A 19,378-nucleotide genomic window follows, 5' to 3' on the forward strand; every position below is an offset into this window, starting at 1 on the left:
AATACGTTATATTTTTGTAGTGCCAGGATTGATCCGTTTAACTTGTAATGCATTTTGAATTGAAAATTTTCTAACCTACTAAGTTAATGGACCAGTCCTACCACATAATGGATTTTTGATAAATTAGCTCACCCCACATGACGTGGATTGATGAGTTTGACAATTCTAATATGTTCCCACTTACACATATGAATATTTTAAGAAATGAACATTTATCCATCTCCGGTGCAATTGTGATTTAATAATAAATAATTTTGAGTCACAATAATTTGATAATTGAAGATAATTTATTTTAATTTAAAAAATAAAAACAGACAAATATATATCTCTTATAAATGTAGAGATATTTAATTAATAAAAGTTTCAATTCTAAAATATTAAAAAAATATATAACCTTATGAAATTATATATAAAAAAAAGAGGAAGTGAGAGAAGGTGGTTCGAGCTGTTACAATTTGGGTTGGTTGTTGGAAAATGGTAAAAATTCAGGGGCTGGTTTGAGAAATTTGCCAATTTTTAATGTTTATATGAATGCTAGGAATTTTGTTCTCGGGGAGGGTGACGTAATCGATCCCCCTGTCGTCGTCGTGTTGTGCAGCGGCAATGGACGTGGGTGGTGCAATGGCGGCCCCCCAAGGGCTACAGCCTTCCCCCGCTGTCGAGGCGGTTGCTCCGACGCACGTCGAGAGGCTCAATCCAGTGGTCCAACAGCAACTGCACCTTGAGTCGGTGAAGATCCGCGCGCTTTCTCTCTACAAAGCTGTCTCTTACATTCTCGAGGATTTGGATGCTTTCGCCCGGTCCAATTCCACCATCAAATGGTAAGTTCTCTCTCCGTGATTGCCGACCTGCCTTCTTTTCTTTGTTGAAAATCTCTTCCTAGGGTTTCGCTTTTCCATATTTTCATTCGTTACTCAGTTACCGTTGTTTTCCTATTGGCACCGAATGTTTGATTCGTATTCGTAATCTCGTGATAACGAAACCATACATCCTTTCATGTTAATTTCATAATTCAGATGTATGAATGAGAACTCTAGTTAATCAATTCTGATTCCCAATCTAAGTAAATGCCAAATATCACTTCCTTCAGCGTTCATTCACATATCTTTTCTTATCAGGTTCCTTGTCTTTTGTTATTCAGAACTTTGATATGCAATGTACGGTATTTTGGGACAAATAAAGAGTATCCTCATGTGTACGACAGGGTTTCTGTTTATTCACTATAGGAGATTCAAAAGCGAAGAGTTTTTACCTCAAATAATGCCGGTTGTGCATAGATAAATATTGTCTGCTCTAGAAATTGATGTTGGAGCCAGCTATATCTATTTGAGATATTCAGATATATGCATAATATTGCAGGCTGTTTGCTTGAATCATGAAAAAATGAATCCTATAAATCTCCAATCTCGTAGTGATTATTAAAGGATTTGTGATGTGATACACATTGCAGGAAAGATGCACTTGGACAATTCTCAATGGTGAGCATGGAACTCTTCAACATAGTGGAAGACATTAAGAATGTGTCTAAGGCATTCGTGGTCTTCCCAAGAAATGTAAATGCTGAAAATGCAACAGGTAGGATCAGATATACATCACCTTTTATGTTTTGTAAAATGTACTGAAGTTTGCAACCTAATTTGTCAAGGTTTTATTTTTTAATAAATGATTATTTTATAAAGAAACTTATCTTGTTAATTACTTTTATGTTGTATAATGTCTATTATGTTGGTAACCATACTTTTGGTGTTTTTTATATAGCATGATAGGAAATTGTCATTATTGTAAATGACAAAAGTGACTAACGCAATACCAAAATCGAACTATCAAACCACCGAGAAACTAGGAACGAAATGGATGAAGTGAAAAAGGAAAGAACCTCATACAGGAAACACTCTCACACAGAGAAGTAAAATTGAAAATATATTAATTCAAAGATGATTAACATACAAGACTCTGGACTCCTTTGATTGACTCGACTCGACTCAACAATAAATATAGAATAAATATTTTGAATAAAGAAAATAAGCTAATTTACCAGAGATTATAATTATTCCCTATTTATTACCAAAATAGAAAATATTAATTATCAAATAATAAAAATAAAATCTCTGATTTATTAAAGATGTACTAATTTTGAATATTTTCCAATTTATTTTCATTTATTGCATATGCACCAAACTTGATTATTTCCTATTTTTGAAGAATTTCTATTCTTTCCTTTTATTGCAAGCATGCAAATCTTTAATACTTTCCAATCTTGAAGACTTTCAATTTATTTCCTTTTATTGCAGATGAACCAATTTGAAATTTATATTCAATTTATTTTCTTCAAAATTATTTTCTTTCGTACGAAATTTCTTTCTTTGTTTACATTATTCTTTTTCTTGTATGCACTATTCTCCCCCATTGAGGAAAACTTGACTCCTAACAAGTTGTCAACTGCTCTTTTTAGATCTTTGTTTCTAAGCATAAGGAACAATTATTTTAATAACTTCATTATGTAATGTTTCTTTATTATTTCTCTTCTTTGGGCATCCCTTCTAATGAAAAAGAAATTGATGCACTTTGTTTCTCTTTTTGCACTTTAACTTTGAAAAATTCCTTTTTGGTCGTCCTTTCCAATGAGTAAGAAAAAAAATTCTGAGTATGTTGTATGGTGAGAATAATATCCATGTCTTTATTAAAATCATGTGGCATGAAGGCCTTAGTGATGATGAAGATGATTCCACAAAATCTGTAACAAAATCAACATACAAAGATGAATCCTCAAACTTCTTCAAGCAAATTAGCATATCCACATATTTAAAAATGTCATACTAAGTGATTTGTAATTTTTTAAATTGTCATATTGCATTATTAAATCGTGATGCTTGTTGTGTTTAGTTTCTTTTGGCTTCTCCATATAACATGATTGCATTATATTATATGACTGAAAAGTCATGACCAGTATTTGGTCGATTGGACTCCAAAATATCATTGGAGGACTCTTTAAAATGTTTTTAGTGGATATCTCTAGGGTTAGGTTACGAAGAGGTTTGTTTGAATACATTCTTTTATTTTAGTGGAAAATTCATGGATTGTAAGAGAACTAAGGTCTTTGGGTGATATCTTCGAGTTTAATTCACTTGAGGAAGGTTATTTTGTTTTTACATATTTGTTAGATAATCATCTCTTAAAGTTTAGTGGAACATATCTTTTCATTTTGTCCTAATTTGTGATGGGTTTTTGTCCGTCTTGTTCTCAAATGTTTTGGACACATCACTAATAAGTTTTAGTAGGTCTAATGAGTGTAAATTTGGCAAATCATACATGTTCAGTGGAGGTAAAATTATGTTGGATAAAATAATTTTTAATATCGTGTAACCAATCAAGAAATATGTTGGGGTCCGTAGTTCCATCAAATATAGGGACATCTGTTCTAACACATGATTCACAAAAACAGTGAGATTCTTTTTTAGACATAGGACAATGTGATTGTAATCTTGTATACATTTTATTCCTAAACTGAGCAATAGTGTAGGAAGAATAACCATTATATTTATCAAGTTCATCATTCACATGAGTATAATTTGGTTGATATCATGAGTTCTTAAGATTTATATCTCGCATATATTAGTGGTAGGTATTGTGCTTTCTCTTATCAAGTTAATTCAAATATTAAAAGTAATAATGATTATTAAGATAATATGATAAATTAAATGAGATGTAAGAAAATATGATATACTAACATGCAAGTAAAGTAACTAAATTGATGATGATATTGTTTTGATAAATGATGGTTAAACAAAATAAAAAATATTTTATTTGATAGATGATGACTAAACAAAATAGGAAATATTTTATATGATAGATGATAATTAAAATAAATAGGAAATATTTTTTTTATGAATGATGTCTAAATTAAATTAGAAAAAAATGATGATTTTTTTTATTTTTATGAATAAGATGTCAATATGCATGAATTTGTGACAAAAAACTAATGAAATGTGAGCAATTTAAAATTACTAACTAAATAAACAAGATTAATTTTTTAGGAAGAAGAACAGTGTTTAGACCTAGATAATGTGAGATATGTTGATGTTGCTTAATCTGGACCAATGGATGTAGATACTCAATCTGCTCTTTGTTGAATCTAAAAGAGACAATCGTTTTCTTATAAACTAAAATGGGAGAGTATAATTGATTCTTTTTAGAAATTCTGTCGGCTATTGGTTGTATCAGTGTGTTGTTTGCAAGCCGATGCACGATGGTCGTTGCCGTTGTGATGAGCTAGTGATGCTTGGAGGGAGCATGCGACTGAAAGTAACAAGATGAAGTCGACAAGATCTTTATAGTGCTGTCGTAAGTGCTCGTGCTAATGCAAGGGGAATAACACAAATTTATTATGCTATATTTTTTCCTCTTTTTTTTTCTCAATTTCCCCCTTTTTCTCTCTTTTTTAATCTCCACTTTTTTCTCGCTTTCTTTCTCTTTTTTTTCCTCACCTTTTTTCCTTTTCTCTCCCTCGTTTCCCTCTCTTATATTTGTATTTTTTGCTTGATTTTGCTGTTACTATATTGCTACGAAATAATGATGAAAGTGGAAAAACTATAAAAGGTAAATATGAAACTAGATATGCAAGGATGCAGTGGAGAAAACTATGTATGTGATGATAATGAGAAAATGAAATTACAAGAAAGAGTGCTCACTAAAAAAGATGTAAAGAACAAATAAAGTATTGAATTGTGAATAAGTCGTGGATAAGAGCCGAGCTAAAATTTGAGGATGATGGATAATAGAGATAACTAGTACTGAAACCGAACCACCAGACTTTGGCTCTAATCTCAATTGATACAATACCAAAATTGAACTGTCGAACCACCAAGGAATTAGGAACGAAATGGATGAAGTGAAGAAGGAAATAACCTCACACATAGTCACATAGAAAAGTAAAATTGAAAATTATATTAATTCAAACATAATTAAAATACAAGACTCTAGACTCTTTTTATAGACTCAATTCAAAGTAAATATGAAAATAAATATTCTAAATAAAGAAAATAGGCTAATCTAACCGAGATTATAATTATTTTCTCTTTATTACCAAAATAAAAAAATATTAATTATCAAATAACAAAAATCAAATCTCTGATTTATTACAAATGCGCCAATCTTGAATATTTTCCATTTTTCCCTATTTATTGCAAATGTGCCAATCTTGAATATTTTCTGTTTTTTAAAATTTTTAATTTTTTTTATCATAGATGTGCAAATCTTTAATATTTTCTAATCTCGAAGACTTTCCATTTCTTTTCTTATATTGCGGATGAACCAATTTGAAATTTATCTTCAATTTATATTCTTCAAAATTATTTTTTTCATGCGATATATGTTTTTTTGTTTGCATTATTCTTTTCCTCATTTGCATTAGAGACTCCAAGCTGTTTTAGAATTTTGATAGGTTTGCTGTTAGTACCTTTCTATGCATCACAATGTTGGGTAATCAAGAAACAACACACACAAAAAAATATAGTAGTGATGAGAATTTTGTGATGGATATGTGAAACTATTAGAAAAAATAAAATAAAAAATGTTATGTAGGAGAAATTATATATTGCTCCAATAAATGTAAAAACATGAGAATAAATTACAATGATATGAATGTGTTTTGAAGATGACCAATCCATTCTATAGTTAGACACGTTTAGTGGACTACAATTAAAGGTGTGAGGTAGAGGGAAACCAAAGAGAAAGATATGAATATTGCCTATATAAAGTTCGATGTATGAATAGAATGCATTTAGCTGATCCAAACAATTGATATTAACATCGACAATTTTCATGCATAGAACACCTTATATAAGTTAAATAACAATGCATATGGAGGTGATGGTATGAGCAGGTATAGAATTCTGCATGTAAAACAAACAACAAAGCATATGATGGTTATGGTGGTATGAGCAGGTACAGGAAACTTCATATATCATGAGGCAGAAATTGGTAGTTAAAATTGCTGAGGTATATTCTGTTGCATTTCAGCAGATTAGATAAGTTGCAAGGCACATAATTCAATATGGATATGGAATGCAATCAAGGAGGTTTTTTTCTCTTTCTTTTTGGAAAGAAGGCCCATAGTCCATAGACACTTCTATTGGCTCCCCTTTCTGCAAAAAGGACTCGACAATTGGTGGTGATGATATGAGTGGTATAGGATGCTCCATGTTAGATAAACAAATGGTTGGTAGTGATGGTATGAGTAGGTATAGGATGTTTCATATATCAAAAGAGGGAGAGGTCATGAGTTTATTACTAAGGTGCATTTTGTTTCGTTTTGTCAGATGAAGTGGTCAAGCACAAAGATTAATACTGTTATGGGATGCAGTCATGGAGTCTCTCTAGTAAGATGGCCCATAAACAGTGTAAGATTACCTCTTTGTTCAAATGCTTCTCCATGATGTTTCTTAGCCTTAGAATCTTCCTCATTTCTGTATCTTGCATCTTCTTTGCTAAATTTTGGTACAGTGTTCGAGTTACTGTTGACATATGACAAATCATCTCAGTGTTACCTGTAATGCTGTCATCAAAGTTGTTTCCAGAGACGGAAGCTGAGGATATTGCAAAAAGAGAGCAATTATTATATGGAATATCTGGTCTCCCTGTTCATGTACAAATTGAGAAACTGAAGGTGATATAAAGGTTGAAAACAGAGCAATTTTTGATTTATTGATATCCCAATTATATGTCTTCTCTGCATTGCGTTTGTACAAATATTCTGCTTCAATATAACAGGCTAGAATTGACATGATTGGAGCAGCTTGTGAAGCTGCAGAGAAGGTTATATCTGATTGTCGTAAAACTTATGGATTGGGATCACATCAAGGATCAACCCTTGTTCCAACTTTGGATAAGATTCACACTGCAAAAATTCAGGAGCAAGAAAATTTACTAAGAGCAGCGGTGAATTTTGGTGAAGGTGCTTGAATTTCATTTTCTTTTTACTAGGAAAGCTTCTAACTTAATGCAAAAGACCGAATCTGCAATACACTATAACCATTTCATTGTTCCTACTTTATATGCATCTTACTCAAAGAATCTATGTAGGGTTACGAATTCCGTTTGATCAAAGGCAACTCTCAACTTCTCTTCCTAGTCATTTGGCAGATGTGCTTTCATTTGGTGATGGCACACAAACTTTGGTTGATAATTTTGGTATTTAACACTTATCAGTTGTTATTTGCAATACTGTTTTGATTCTTGATCATGCATGTAAGATGAGAGTTTATTGCTGAGATTATGTTGAAGGATGGCTTTAAGCTTGTATTCTGTTTGCTGAGATTATGTTGTTTAAGCACATTATTTTACTGCTTCTATGCAGGTTCTTGTGAGAAAAATACTCCTGCATTTTCATCTACTCGAGAAATACTGCAGGTCAATATTCTAATAGGTTTGGTAAATTTTGAGTTCCCAAATAGAGATATATAACCCAATGTTTTTTAATTTATTGATTAAAGGTATGTGGCAATATAATCATTCATAGGGCATGGTGTTGATATTTTATTGTATTCACTAAATATATATGTGTGTGTAGAAAAGGGAGAGAGGAATTTATTTATTTTTTATATATCTTTATTAATGGATGGTTCTGCCTTTTCAAAATAGTGCCTTTGTCATATATTTCTGTAATGACATATTTGGACTCCATAATTTTAACAAATCTCACTTATCTTGTTTATGCACATAAGTAGATTAACTAATTGAGAAATGAAGAGGAACAACAAAGAACTTCAAATTACAGTGAATAAACAGCTCTAAGTGGTTCTATGACAAAATTTAGTTAAAAAGATCTTGCAGCTTTCTAATTTTAAACAAATTTGTGATCAATTTCTGGAGTTACTCCTTGTAAGATTTGAAGATTCCTTTTTGTGCATTTATGCATTACTTAAATCCGTCTTTCTCATAATTTCTTTTGTTGTCTCCATGGCTTATGCCTTTCTCTCATGTTAGATGGATACTTATTTTAGATGTAGCATAGTTGTACGAGGGAGATGGAGAATAGGCAAACAATTAGAGGATGTAGTATGATGAGAAAAGGAGAACAAGTTCAACTTACTGTTTATTAATTTATACTAAATTAAGTAATTGTCACAAGTCATACTAGGTGGTAATATCTTTGACATAGAAACAAACAAAATTTGTGGTTTTATAAATCTCTTTTCCTTCTATAGTTTTGAGCTCAAATTAAAATCTAATGGTCTCAATAATTTCTTTCTTACTTTTGAGCTCAAGTTTATTTTAGTTACTCATCATATTAATGTACAACCTATTGCTTGGAGAAGTTTTTAGTATAGGTTAGAATTTATAAAGATAAAAGGAAAACAAGTTTCTTTTACAATATGAAAATTCCATAAATATTCACCGAGTAACCATCCAGAACTGTTTATTTTACCTCAACTACTCCATTTCGAGATACATTAGTGTTCAAAAGTAATAATAAACCTTAAAATAGAACTTTGAAATATTGGTAGAAATAACTTATGGATCAATGATGATTATGGACGTAGTTTAGAAAGCTAAAAATTGGCAATAGTAATGGATATGAAACTCATTTAGCATAGATTTCTCATCTCTGTATCTGAATTTGATGTACTTATGCTTAATTATGGGAGGTTTTAGCCACTATGTACATATATGCTTAAGCACTTATGTTGATCTCTTCATGGTGTTTTCTTTTAATCTCTTAATATGTTTCTGGATCTAGAATCATTTTCTAACAAATTCTTTCTTCTATGCCATTTCTGTTTTTAGATGCTACAGACACCTGGAGGACAGTTGATTGGAAGATCTGTTCCATCGCCATCCAATGCTATTGCTTTCGATAATCCATCAACACCTCCAATGGCATATGCTAATTCACCTAGATCTGATCCAAACAATATGAATACACCATCACCACAGCAACAGGTACAACGGCAACAGCAACAGAGACAAAAGATTATGCAATTAACACATCAACAACAGCTTCTGGTGCAACAGCAATTGCGGCAATCTTCTATTACAGGAGTTCTAGGCCAGGTAATTTAAAAGCTTTTGTTACCAAGTTGTGCCAGCTTCCTTTATACTTAACTTCTCTCCTTTTATATTTAACAATAGGGGGGATTATTTCTGTGGTCAATACAGATAATGGATGCCCATTTAGCTTTGGTTGTTTGATTGATGGTATTTGACATGGGTATGGAGGGGTACAAAGAGTCAAAGTAATAGATGTCATTCAAAATCCCATTAATTCAATGCCACCAATATGATCCAGTGAATATGTGATGCCACGAATCCTTATCCTATAACCTCTAGTGCATTCCTGTCTTGATCTTATGGGCCTTGATTATACCACTTTATAACTCATGAATTTGATCTCACCAATAGGATCCTTTGAAAATGAGATATCACTAATTCTTATCCTATAACCGCTTGCTCATTTCTATCTTGATCTTAGGGACCTTGATTATACTGCTCTATAACTCTTTCCTCTTGGTTTTCCTTGTACTAGAACATCTCTTTCTAATGTTGATCGCCATTAGTTGGCTGAGTGGATAACATATGATTGTTGCATAGTTAAACAACCAAAGCATTCCAAAGATAACTTACACAATATTCAGAGTTTGATACACATGATATTTATGCATGGGTTTGTTAATGTGAGGTCGGTGCTAAAGAATTTAAAGCAAGTTTCTCACCTTATACAAATAAAAAGAAAAATGATCTCATCTACTATGATAGATAAGTGCCAAAATATTATCATGTTTCTTCAGCAAAAGGTGGAATTCGCCACCCTAGCGACCCTACACAGTCGACCCCATGACCATTTGTGAGGAGGTAAATTGGGGAGCTACAGTTGACTAGTACGAGGGAGGGCATTGCCTCGGCTTCGTCGAAATTCGACCCTTGCCCACTTCAGCAAGTTTGCCTCGTAGTAACCAACTTAACCATGCCCCGAAGACAATATTATCACGTCTCAACTGTATCATTGGTTGGCACTAACAAATGTCTTTATAGAAATTTACTTTAGCAATTAGATCTTATGCTTTTGCTAGGCCTATTTTGAATTCTAGATCCTATGTTGCATTCACGAATATTCTCCATTAACTTGAAGCATCACTTGAACCAAATCAGCATGATTGAAGCATCACTTGAACCAAATCAGCATGATTGCATTGGTCTCATGCATGATTTCAAATCTCGTGCTGCTATGAATGAAATGGTCAAAAGATACTATTCTGATAAATTATTGAAACTTGATATTACTCGGTATCGAAACAATATCTCTTGTGTTGTTGTGCCAATCATGTCAACGAGTATCATTCGATGTCATAATTTAATACCCTTTGACATTAAAATCCACATGATGTTATTTTTTATTCCTTATTTTCATACATGATGTTTGATAGAAAATTATGGTGGAAAAATTGTATTTCATTGATTGAATATCCTCTATATATACAAAGATAAATCCCTTAAAATCAGGGATGTGATAAGTATGAGCTAATTACAATTCATATAGGGAATAGATTACACAAAATAAATCCCTACAAAATAGGGATAAAATAATAGGTTGTCTAGTTTGAATCTCAACATTCCTCCTCAAGTTAGGCGATAAATGCTCTCCAAATCCAGAATCAAGATCAGCTCGATGATGTTAGGTCTGAATAGTGTCTTTGTCAAAATGTCAGCTGCTTGGTGTTTTGAAAGCACATGGCGAATCATGATGTCTTTATTTTCAATCTTGTCACTAATGAAATGTCTGTCAATTTCCACATATTTGGTACAGTCATATTGAGCTAGATTCTTGGCAATGACAATGGCTGATTGATTATCACACATAATTTGAATTGGATCTCTTGTTTTTAGCATAAGTTCTGTTAGAATTCGTTGTAACCAGATTCCCTCACAAATGCCCAATGTCAGAGCTCGGAATTCAGCCTTGGCACTACTTCGAGCAACCACTGTTTGTTTTTTACTACGCCAAGTAATCAAATTTCCCCAAACGAACATACAATATTCAGAAGCAGATTTTTGATCACTAGGTGAACCTACCCAGTCAACATCAGTGTAAACCTCCAAGGTTCGTTTGTCTATCTTTCTGAACATGAGTCCTTTTTCTGGGTCCCTTTTTAGATATGTCAATATTCGGATTATAGCACCCATGTGATCAACTGAAGGATTTCTTAGAAATTGGCTAGCATAGCTGATAGCAAAGCTTATATCTGGACGAGTGTGAGTTAGGTAGATAAGTTTGTCAACTAATCGTTGATACCATCCTTTATCAACTTCCATTTCATTAGTCCGAGACCTTAACTTGGTATTAGGATCCATAGGTGTATTAATTGGCTTGCATCCACTCAACCCAGTTTCTTGTAGTAGGCCAAGAACGTACTTTCTTTGAGACACAAAGATTCCCTTGTGACTTCTAGCAATCTCCATTCCCAAGAAGCATTTGAGTTGTCCCAAATCCTTGATTTCAAACTCCTTAGATAGGAGTGTCTTGAGTCTTTTGATTTTTGGTTCATGGTTTCCTGTGAGAACAATATCATCAACATATACAGTTAGTACTGAGATTTTCCCACTTGGAAAATATTTCACATATAACATGTGATCAACTTGAGACTGGGAGTAGCCATCTCTTTTAAGGACTTTAGTAAATCTGTCAAACCAAGCTCTGGGTGATTGTTTGAGTCCATACAAGGCTCTCCTTAGTTTGTAAATTTTTCCTTTCGTACTTTCTATCTCAAATCCTATTGGAACATCCATGTAAACTTCTTTCACTAGATCTCCATTTAAAAAGACGTTCTTCACATCTAGTTGAATCAAAGGCCAATCTAAGTTAGCAACAATAGACAACATGATGTCACAAATGCTTGCTACCCTAAAGATAAACGTGAGTAGGACATAATTGTGTATCGGATGAAGAGTGCAATATCTAGTACCTTTTCTGTGTGCAATAGGCTGGTCCAATGTGGAATCTATCTGTGGAATTGGTTCTCTTAGATCTTGCTGCTTTTCAAGTTCAACTTGGCCTCGAGTCGACTCATGGTATGACTGAGTTTCGTGTAAAAACAAAAGATGTTTTCTCCTTATATAGACTTTCACTGTGTCATGGGAAGGTGGTATGTTCTTTTGTGGTTTTGAGATAGGTGACACATGTGATTGTGATAATGATGGAGAGGAAGGAGTTGATGGAGGGTTGAGTGATGATGATGGTAAGATTGAGGAAGGACTTACCTCAAGAAGGGACTTCCAATCCCAATCCCAATGTTGCAATTCAATTTTATATTCTCCCCCTAAATTGTGGTATTGTAGTATGGAATGTGCTCCAATAAGGTGACATCCGTAGAGTGATAAAATTTCTGGGTGATAGAAGAGAAGCACTTATAACCCTTTTTGTTGGCTGGATATCCTAAGAAAATGCACTTAAGTGCGCGTAAGTCAAACTTTCCCCGATACGAGAGTGGATGCGGACAAATGCAGTACATCCAAAGAGTTTGAGAGGGATGTTAGAGACAAGTCTGTGTGTAGGATACTTGTTTTTTAAAACCTGAAATGGAGTGCTGAACTTAAGAACCCTAGAAGAGAGACGATTAATAAGATAGGTAGCTGTTAGGACTACTTCCCCCCAAAATTTGGTTGGAGCGTGAGCTTGAAAGAGTAAGGAGCGGGCTACCTCAAGTATATGACGATTTTTCCATTTAACTACACCATTTTATTGGGGTGTATTAACACATGAACTTTGTTGGACTAAATCATTAGATTGGAGATAGGAGTTACGACTGGAATTAAAGAAATCTTTGGCATTATCTGTTTTGAGAATCTGTATGTCAGCCTGGAACTGAGTCTTTATCATGACATGAAAATTCTAAAAGATTTGTGTGGTCTCAAATTTTTCTTTCATAAGAAAGGTCCAATGCAACCTCGTGTGATCATCAACGAAAAGTAAGAACCATCTAGAGCCAGTATGACTTGGATTTTTGAATGGTCCCCAAATGTCCCCATGAATGAGAGAGAAAGGTCGTGTTGGTGGATATAGATGGGGTGCATAAGTGTGTCTAGTATGTTTAGCATACTGACATACATCACACTGAAAGAAATCAAGACTTTTATTGATAAATAATAATGGGAAAAGATATTTCTAAGTATATGAAATTTGGATATCCTAATCGATAGTGCCACATCATAATTTTACTTTCATTATTGGATAGACTACTAGACTAGAAACTATGGATTGACTAAGCAGACTGTCTAGATATAAGAGAGGCTTTAAGAAGGTAAAGTCCTACACGAAGTTTAGCGCTGTCAATCATCTTCCCTGGTGCTCAAGTCCTGAAAAACATAATAATCACCAAAGAACTTAGTTTCACAGTTAAGGTCTCGGTTGACCCTACCAATCGACACAAGATTACAAGCAAGTCTAGGCACATAAAGCACAGAATTAAGAATGATATTGTTGGAAATTTTAACTGTTCCCGTTCTGACCACTTTGGTATAGCTGCTATTTGCTATACGTATCATTAGATGTTTATCACATAATGTAAATGTTGAGAATAACATTCTGTCACCTGTCATATATTCCGATGCTCCTGAATCAATGATCCAAGAGGACTTGTTTGTGTGCATTGCGATAGGATTGCTCATCGACGAGTTTGAATTTGAACTTTTAGATGGATTGTTCTGTTAAATAATTTTTGGAGCATATCTAGTTGCTCTTTGGAGAAAGGAGAACTCACAGTTTTTGAATTTTTAACAAACGCATGATGTGCCTTTGTCTCTCTGTTAGGATAATTGTGAGTGGTGATGGGAAGGAGACTGCCTTCTGGAGAAGAAGGCATGATGCAGGACATGCCGGAGGAAGTTCCTGTCGTGTCTTGTATTGAAAAATCAGAGTCGGACATGATTTGTCACACCTAGAGATAACCATGGAAGTTGGCTGCTCTGTTTGTTGTTGATGACACTGGAATGGAGGTTGACGTTGTTGTTGTTGGAAGAATCAACAACCATGCACCTGGAGGAAGAACCAGCTGTTAGGATTCAACGTTGCTGTTGTTGGAAGAACTAGCAACCATGCGACTGGAGGAAGAACCAGCTGCTAGGATTTTTATAGCTAGGGTTTTTGCGGCTAGGCTTTCATGTTGTTTGACAGAAAATTGTGGTGGAAAAATTGTACTAAATAGGGATAAAATAATAGGTTGCCTAGTTTGAATTTCAACACATGATAATGTTAAAATCGTGTAGATAAAAAGCAAACATTGAAATTGAATTATAATTTATATTTTTCTTCTTCATATCTTTCCTCTTTCCATCTCCAATTCGCCATCGACATTGTATATCGAAACATCGGCATGACACTAAAACAATATCATTTTATCAAAGGTCCGAACATGGGCATGGCTCACGTTTCAAGATTTTGAACCTTAATCTCATGACATTAGAAGAATATGGATCAAGAAATTTTGCAATTGTTCATTGCATTTTTTTCGTGCTATGTTATTGGTGCACCATCTAAAATGCATGGGTAATTAGCCAAAATTATGCAATGGAATTAAAAAACAAGGCAGTTCTGAAAATATTTTTCTTTTTTGTTAATTTCCAAAATTTTGAGGCAAAACCAATTGAAATTTTATATAAGAAAAACATATCAGAATTTTTTATACTCATCAAAACATGCAAAAACATGCATGCAAACCCAATTTATACCTTTCTACAAAATGGTATCCAGGTTTTGTACTTTTTACAAGTCATATATGTTCACATGAATTCATTTCATCTCACAAATTTCAAGTTTCACTTTGAGCTATTATACTTTTCTTTCTTTCTTTCTTTTTACTTGGGTTGCTTGGTTGATATTCATTTTTCTTGAATTCTACAATTTTGTTGGATATTGACTATGATACCTTTATTCAGCGCTCAATATCCCAACCGCATGATATAACAGGCCAAACACAGCAAAAGCTTCAACAGGTGCATCCCATAAAACTTGTTCTCTTGTAAATATTAATCTTGTTGATGCATATTAGAAGCCATCATAATGCAAACATGTTTCATCTGTAGATTGCTGGACAGCATCAGATGTCATATTCTCATCCTATGTTGCAGCAACAATTTCAGAATGGACAATTGCAAACATCACTCATGTCTCATAATATTTTACAAAATCAAATTAACCAAGGAGGTCAACTTAGGAGCAACATAAACCAGTTAGGATCTATCAACAATGCTTTGTTCAATGCTGCTCAAGCTTCACCAAACTCTCAAATGGTGAATTATCTTATGGAAGCAAACATATGCTGTATTTTTTGTTCGCTTTATTTGGGTGGTTGATTTAAACACATAATTAATATAAAGATTTAATGCAATAAAAAGTACATCACATCTGTTAACAGACTAAATAGGTACCAGAACAATTAACCGACCCCATCCACAAAATTCTAAAGCATAAAAAAGTGAAGCAATAGAATAAAACTTGAGAAGTCAACTATAAAAGTTCAACCAAAGGAAGCTCCAAAATCCTAGCAGCATTTACATCTTAGAGCATCTAAAACTCATCCTAGCACTTGCTTGGGGATGATCTGAAGGCAAAAACAAATAGGCATTCACTAGGAAAAGCTGGGTAGGAATGCAATAGTATGCAGCATGAAGATAAGTAATTCTATCATAGGATATCACAAATAATTCTATGCATGAAGTGTGTTAATGCCACTTCTTCACGTTTTATTATCTTAGATTATGTTACTTGCGAATGACACTATGTAGAGTATTACACTATGCCCACTCAAGCATGTGCATGATTGCCTCACTATTACTTCAAAAACACACTCATCAAGACCATTTGAGTGTGCTGCTGGCATAATGCTCTTATTTCTACCAACAAGCTAACATGAGGTCAATAGTAATCATTACAATATCATCACATGCTCGTATATTATCATCACATAATACTAGCATAATTTTCGTATATCTACAAACTAGCTAACATAAGGTTCATAGTAATAATTACAAGAAGTATCATGATTTTATCATGCTCATTTATCACTATATGTTATAAACATACACTATGTTCTCCACTCAGATTTATTATATTCAGCTATAATTTAACTCCAATATCACTTATGGTAATATTTCTCTTAGAGGTTACCTAAGCTAGGAGCACGACATATATAAATGGATCATCCATCGATTAAAATCTCGAGCCATTTCGTCTGATACGAGCGAAACATCTCGTTCCGCCAGCGGACCGACACTGGCACAGGCGGTTCTGTCCGGAACATCATCTGGATGCGTCGCGCTGGATCGGCGACTCCTCTGGAGGTGTCGCTCGAGCCCGACGATGCCTCCAAAAGCGTCACGTAGGCCGGCGTGCCCGCGGTCACGCAGAACGGACTGGGTGACAAAACAGGTAAGGTTTTAGCTGTAGGTTTTTAATAAATAACTTAGAGTTTTGATAAATAATCTAGCTTAATAATTTTAATCAACACCTAGCTATGATTGAGATAATTTAAATAGACTTAATTAAAGTCTAATAAAATTATCCCATTAATTTAATATATATATATATATATAAATATATTTTATATTTAAATATTTAGATTAAATTTTTTATTTTTAATTAATATATTTTATATTAAAAAATACTGAAATCATATTGGCATGACACAATACGGTACCAAAACTGTATCGTTTTGGCCCGGACCAAAATGTCGACACGGCTCAAGATTTTAAACCATGGGATCATCTAATAACTATCAAGAGCATAATTTAAGGTCTATGGAATGCTCATATAACCAAACATTATCATGCACACACAATCTAACAATTTATGTGCATGAGCAAAGAATATTAATTTTTAGAAGCAAACATATTTTTATTCAACACAAGCATTTATGATTTAAAAAGGTGAAATAGGGTTCCTCCTCATTGATTAGGGTATGAATGGTGATTATTCTGGCCACACTCGTTTCATCCCTTAAACTCCTCTCTTGATGTGTCTCTTCTATAAAATGGTTGGGAACTCATTCTAAATTGGGTGGATTGGTTAAACTCTCATTCCTTAGGTTGGGGATACACCATTAGGCATGTTTGAGATCATCACAACTGGGAAACACTCTCCAATAGTTTCTGTTCATAACCATACAGATGATGTCTGGCTCAAAAACACAAGAAAAAAGTTTCCCAAAATCCCACCATAACTCCCAGATATCTCCTATATCCATTTTCCTTGCTTTGTAGAGGATGTATCACTCACTCATCTTGCCACCAAAACTTTCTCGAAGCACCCTTGGACTTTAGAATTGAAAAGGGTTGATAACAAACATTGCCATTGTTTGAGGGAACAAGACTTTCAGTACACAGCCAAATTAGAAGTTTCATGAACGGACTCTCTCATAGGTCTCCTATTTGTGCTGCTGGTAACACTCATACTTGAAGAAAGGAAGCGTGTTGAGAGAGGGAAGAGGGGAAGTAAAAAGGAGGGGAGGGAGGGAAGGTGGAATGGAAGGGAGTAAAGAGGAGAAAAAAGAAAATTCTCACCCTTTTATTTTGTCATTCCCAATGTATATAAGGTTAAAATAGTCTTTTCAATTTGTATCTACTCTTTCTCCCCTCTTCCATCCACTTTTGGAAGGAACCAAAAGTGGGTAAAGAGAGCCAAACTAATTCTTTCTTTTCCCTCACTTTTTATTATTACACATAAGTAGACAAGGGAGACAATTGCTTTCCCTCTCCTCTTCACTCTGTTTGGGTTTCCCTCTCAAGTAGGCATAACATCAAGGAAACCCTCTTCCTTGTTGCTGTGGAAATCTTTGGACACTGCTGCTTCTGCATGGAGTTGAAACACAAGGGTGTAGAGGGAGGTAGATTGGGGGCGGGTTGGGTTCTCATTGGGATCTGGGAGGACAAGTGTGGGAATAGGTTTAATTCCCATTTAATGGATATATGTCTCTGGCCTACATGGTTTAATGAAACTATTGCACTCTCTGAATGACCAGGTTTAGGTCATGAATATAGTCTTTCTGTGAAGCCAGGGTATGATTCTGTACATTAACTCTTTTTGAAACCCTCATCAGGGGGGAAAAATTTTGCACTGGAATTGCCCAACCTTTAAAGTGTCTCAATATTCCTGCCAACTTTTTACTTTATTAGATGTTGAATATAGGATGACTGCAAATACAAAAATTCAACGATTCTAAGCTATGTTACACGCAGTGAACTATGTGTTTGGCGAAGGTTATCTATTAATTTCAATTGAGCTCTTGCTGATGAGAATCCAACAATTGCTGGAGTAAGAATACAGGCAAACACAAACATTGGGGTTCTGACATCAGATCCAATTGGTCCAAAAACCTCGGCCTGAAAATTTGGGATCTTCCAGGCTGGATCAGGTTCCATTTATATTTACATGCAAAAAATCTGAATCTGGCCTTATACTTGCACCAACATGCCCCTTCACTTAGATATTAAGTTGAAATTCTTTTATTGTTGCAGGAGTTACTTGAAAGTTTTGAATAGATAGATGCTCTCATATTAGTTCCTAAGACTTTGTCATTATTATCTCAGATTGCAAGCATGTCAGCTTCGATGCAATCTCAATCACGTTTGCCACGGATGCAGGTATACATTGCATAGTTATCCTCAAAAAATTTCTTTTACATTTTGAATTTTTGCTATTTTTTCAAGTTATCTATATATTAGTGGTATCGATGATATATTCTAACAATATGTTACAAAATGGTTTTTACAGGATTGAATGTCATCAGCACATAAGGCTAATTACTTAAAATATGTATTCTATCTGTGAAATTTGTCATGCTTATGGTACTTGGTTGTAGGTCTGACTAACATTATTACATATGACATCTACCAAATCAAGGTGCTCAGCCATTGCTACTAACCTTCCTTTGTAATCCTGACTTGATTACATGTGACATCTACCAATTAAGGTGCTCAGCCTTTGCTATTTTCTGTCCTTAACTGGATTGGTATCACCCAGCGTTGAGTCAATACTTGTTTCAGTTGTATTTGGATTGGGTCCAAAGAGTGATCTAGCTAGAAAATTGTTTGAGTACAGCCAATAAGGTAGAGTAAGAAATAATTTCTGCAAATATAAAATAAATATTATATTATCAGGAGAACCTGCTAATATAAAAGAGCATAATTGGTGGAGGAAAAGGAGAACGATTGAGGAGTCACTGTTGTTGATGAGGTGCAACACATGACTAAGGGATACAAATTAGGGTGATTGACAAAGTTCAGCTGGTTGAGGTGATGTTGGTTACAAGATGGGTTACAGAGGAGAAGGTTGGGAACAATCGCATTGGAGTGAAACAGCAATCTAATAGGTATGCTGCTTACAATGGAAGGG

General features: G+C 34.2%; 1 protein-coding gene across 1 annotated transcript in view; it reads left to right on the plus strand.

Annotated features, from left to right (window-relative positions):
* The first annotated feature begins 603 nt into the window (after window positions 1-603).
* Window positions 604-19,378, plus strand: part of LOC141847485 (mediator of RNA polymerase II transcription subunit 8-like) — a 39,763-nt gene continuing 20,988 nt past the window's right edge. The window contains exons 1-10 of the mRNA XM_074735871.1: window positions 604-821; window positions 1,451-1,575; window positions 6,540-6,664; window positions 6,769-6,952; window positions 7,081-7,188; window positions 7,355-7,407; window positions 8,785-9,051; window positions 14,926-14,982; window positions 15,073-15,279; window positions 18,574-18,627. Coding sequence (XP_074591972.1) covers window positions 604-821; window positions 1,451-1,575; window positions 6,540-6,664; window positions 6,769-6,952; window positions 7,081-7,188; window positions 7,355-7,407; window positions 8,785-9,051; window positions 14,926-14,982; window positions 15,073-15,279; window positions 18,574-18,627 — 1,398 coding nt within the window. The remainder of the gene's footprint in view (window positions 822-1,450; window positions 1,576-6,539; window positions 6,665-6,768; window positions 6,953-7,080; window positions 7,189-7,354; window positions 7,408-8,784; window positions 9,052-14,925; window positions 14,983-15,072; window positions 15,280-18,573; window positions 18,628-19,378) is intronic.

This window comes from Curcuma longa, chromosome 1 (assembly GCF_044706935.1).
Source record: "Curcuma longa cultivar G26 ecotype Majalengka, Jawa Barat chromosome 1, ITB_CL_G26_1.1, whole genome shotgun sequence".
NCBI classification, from domain to species: Eukaryota; Viridiplantae; Streptophyta; class Magnoliopsida; order Zingiberales; family Zingiberaceae; genus Curcuma; species Curcuma longa.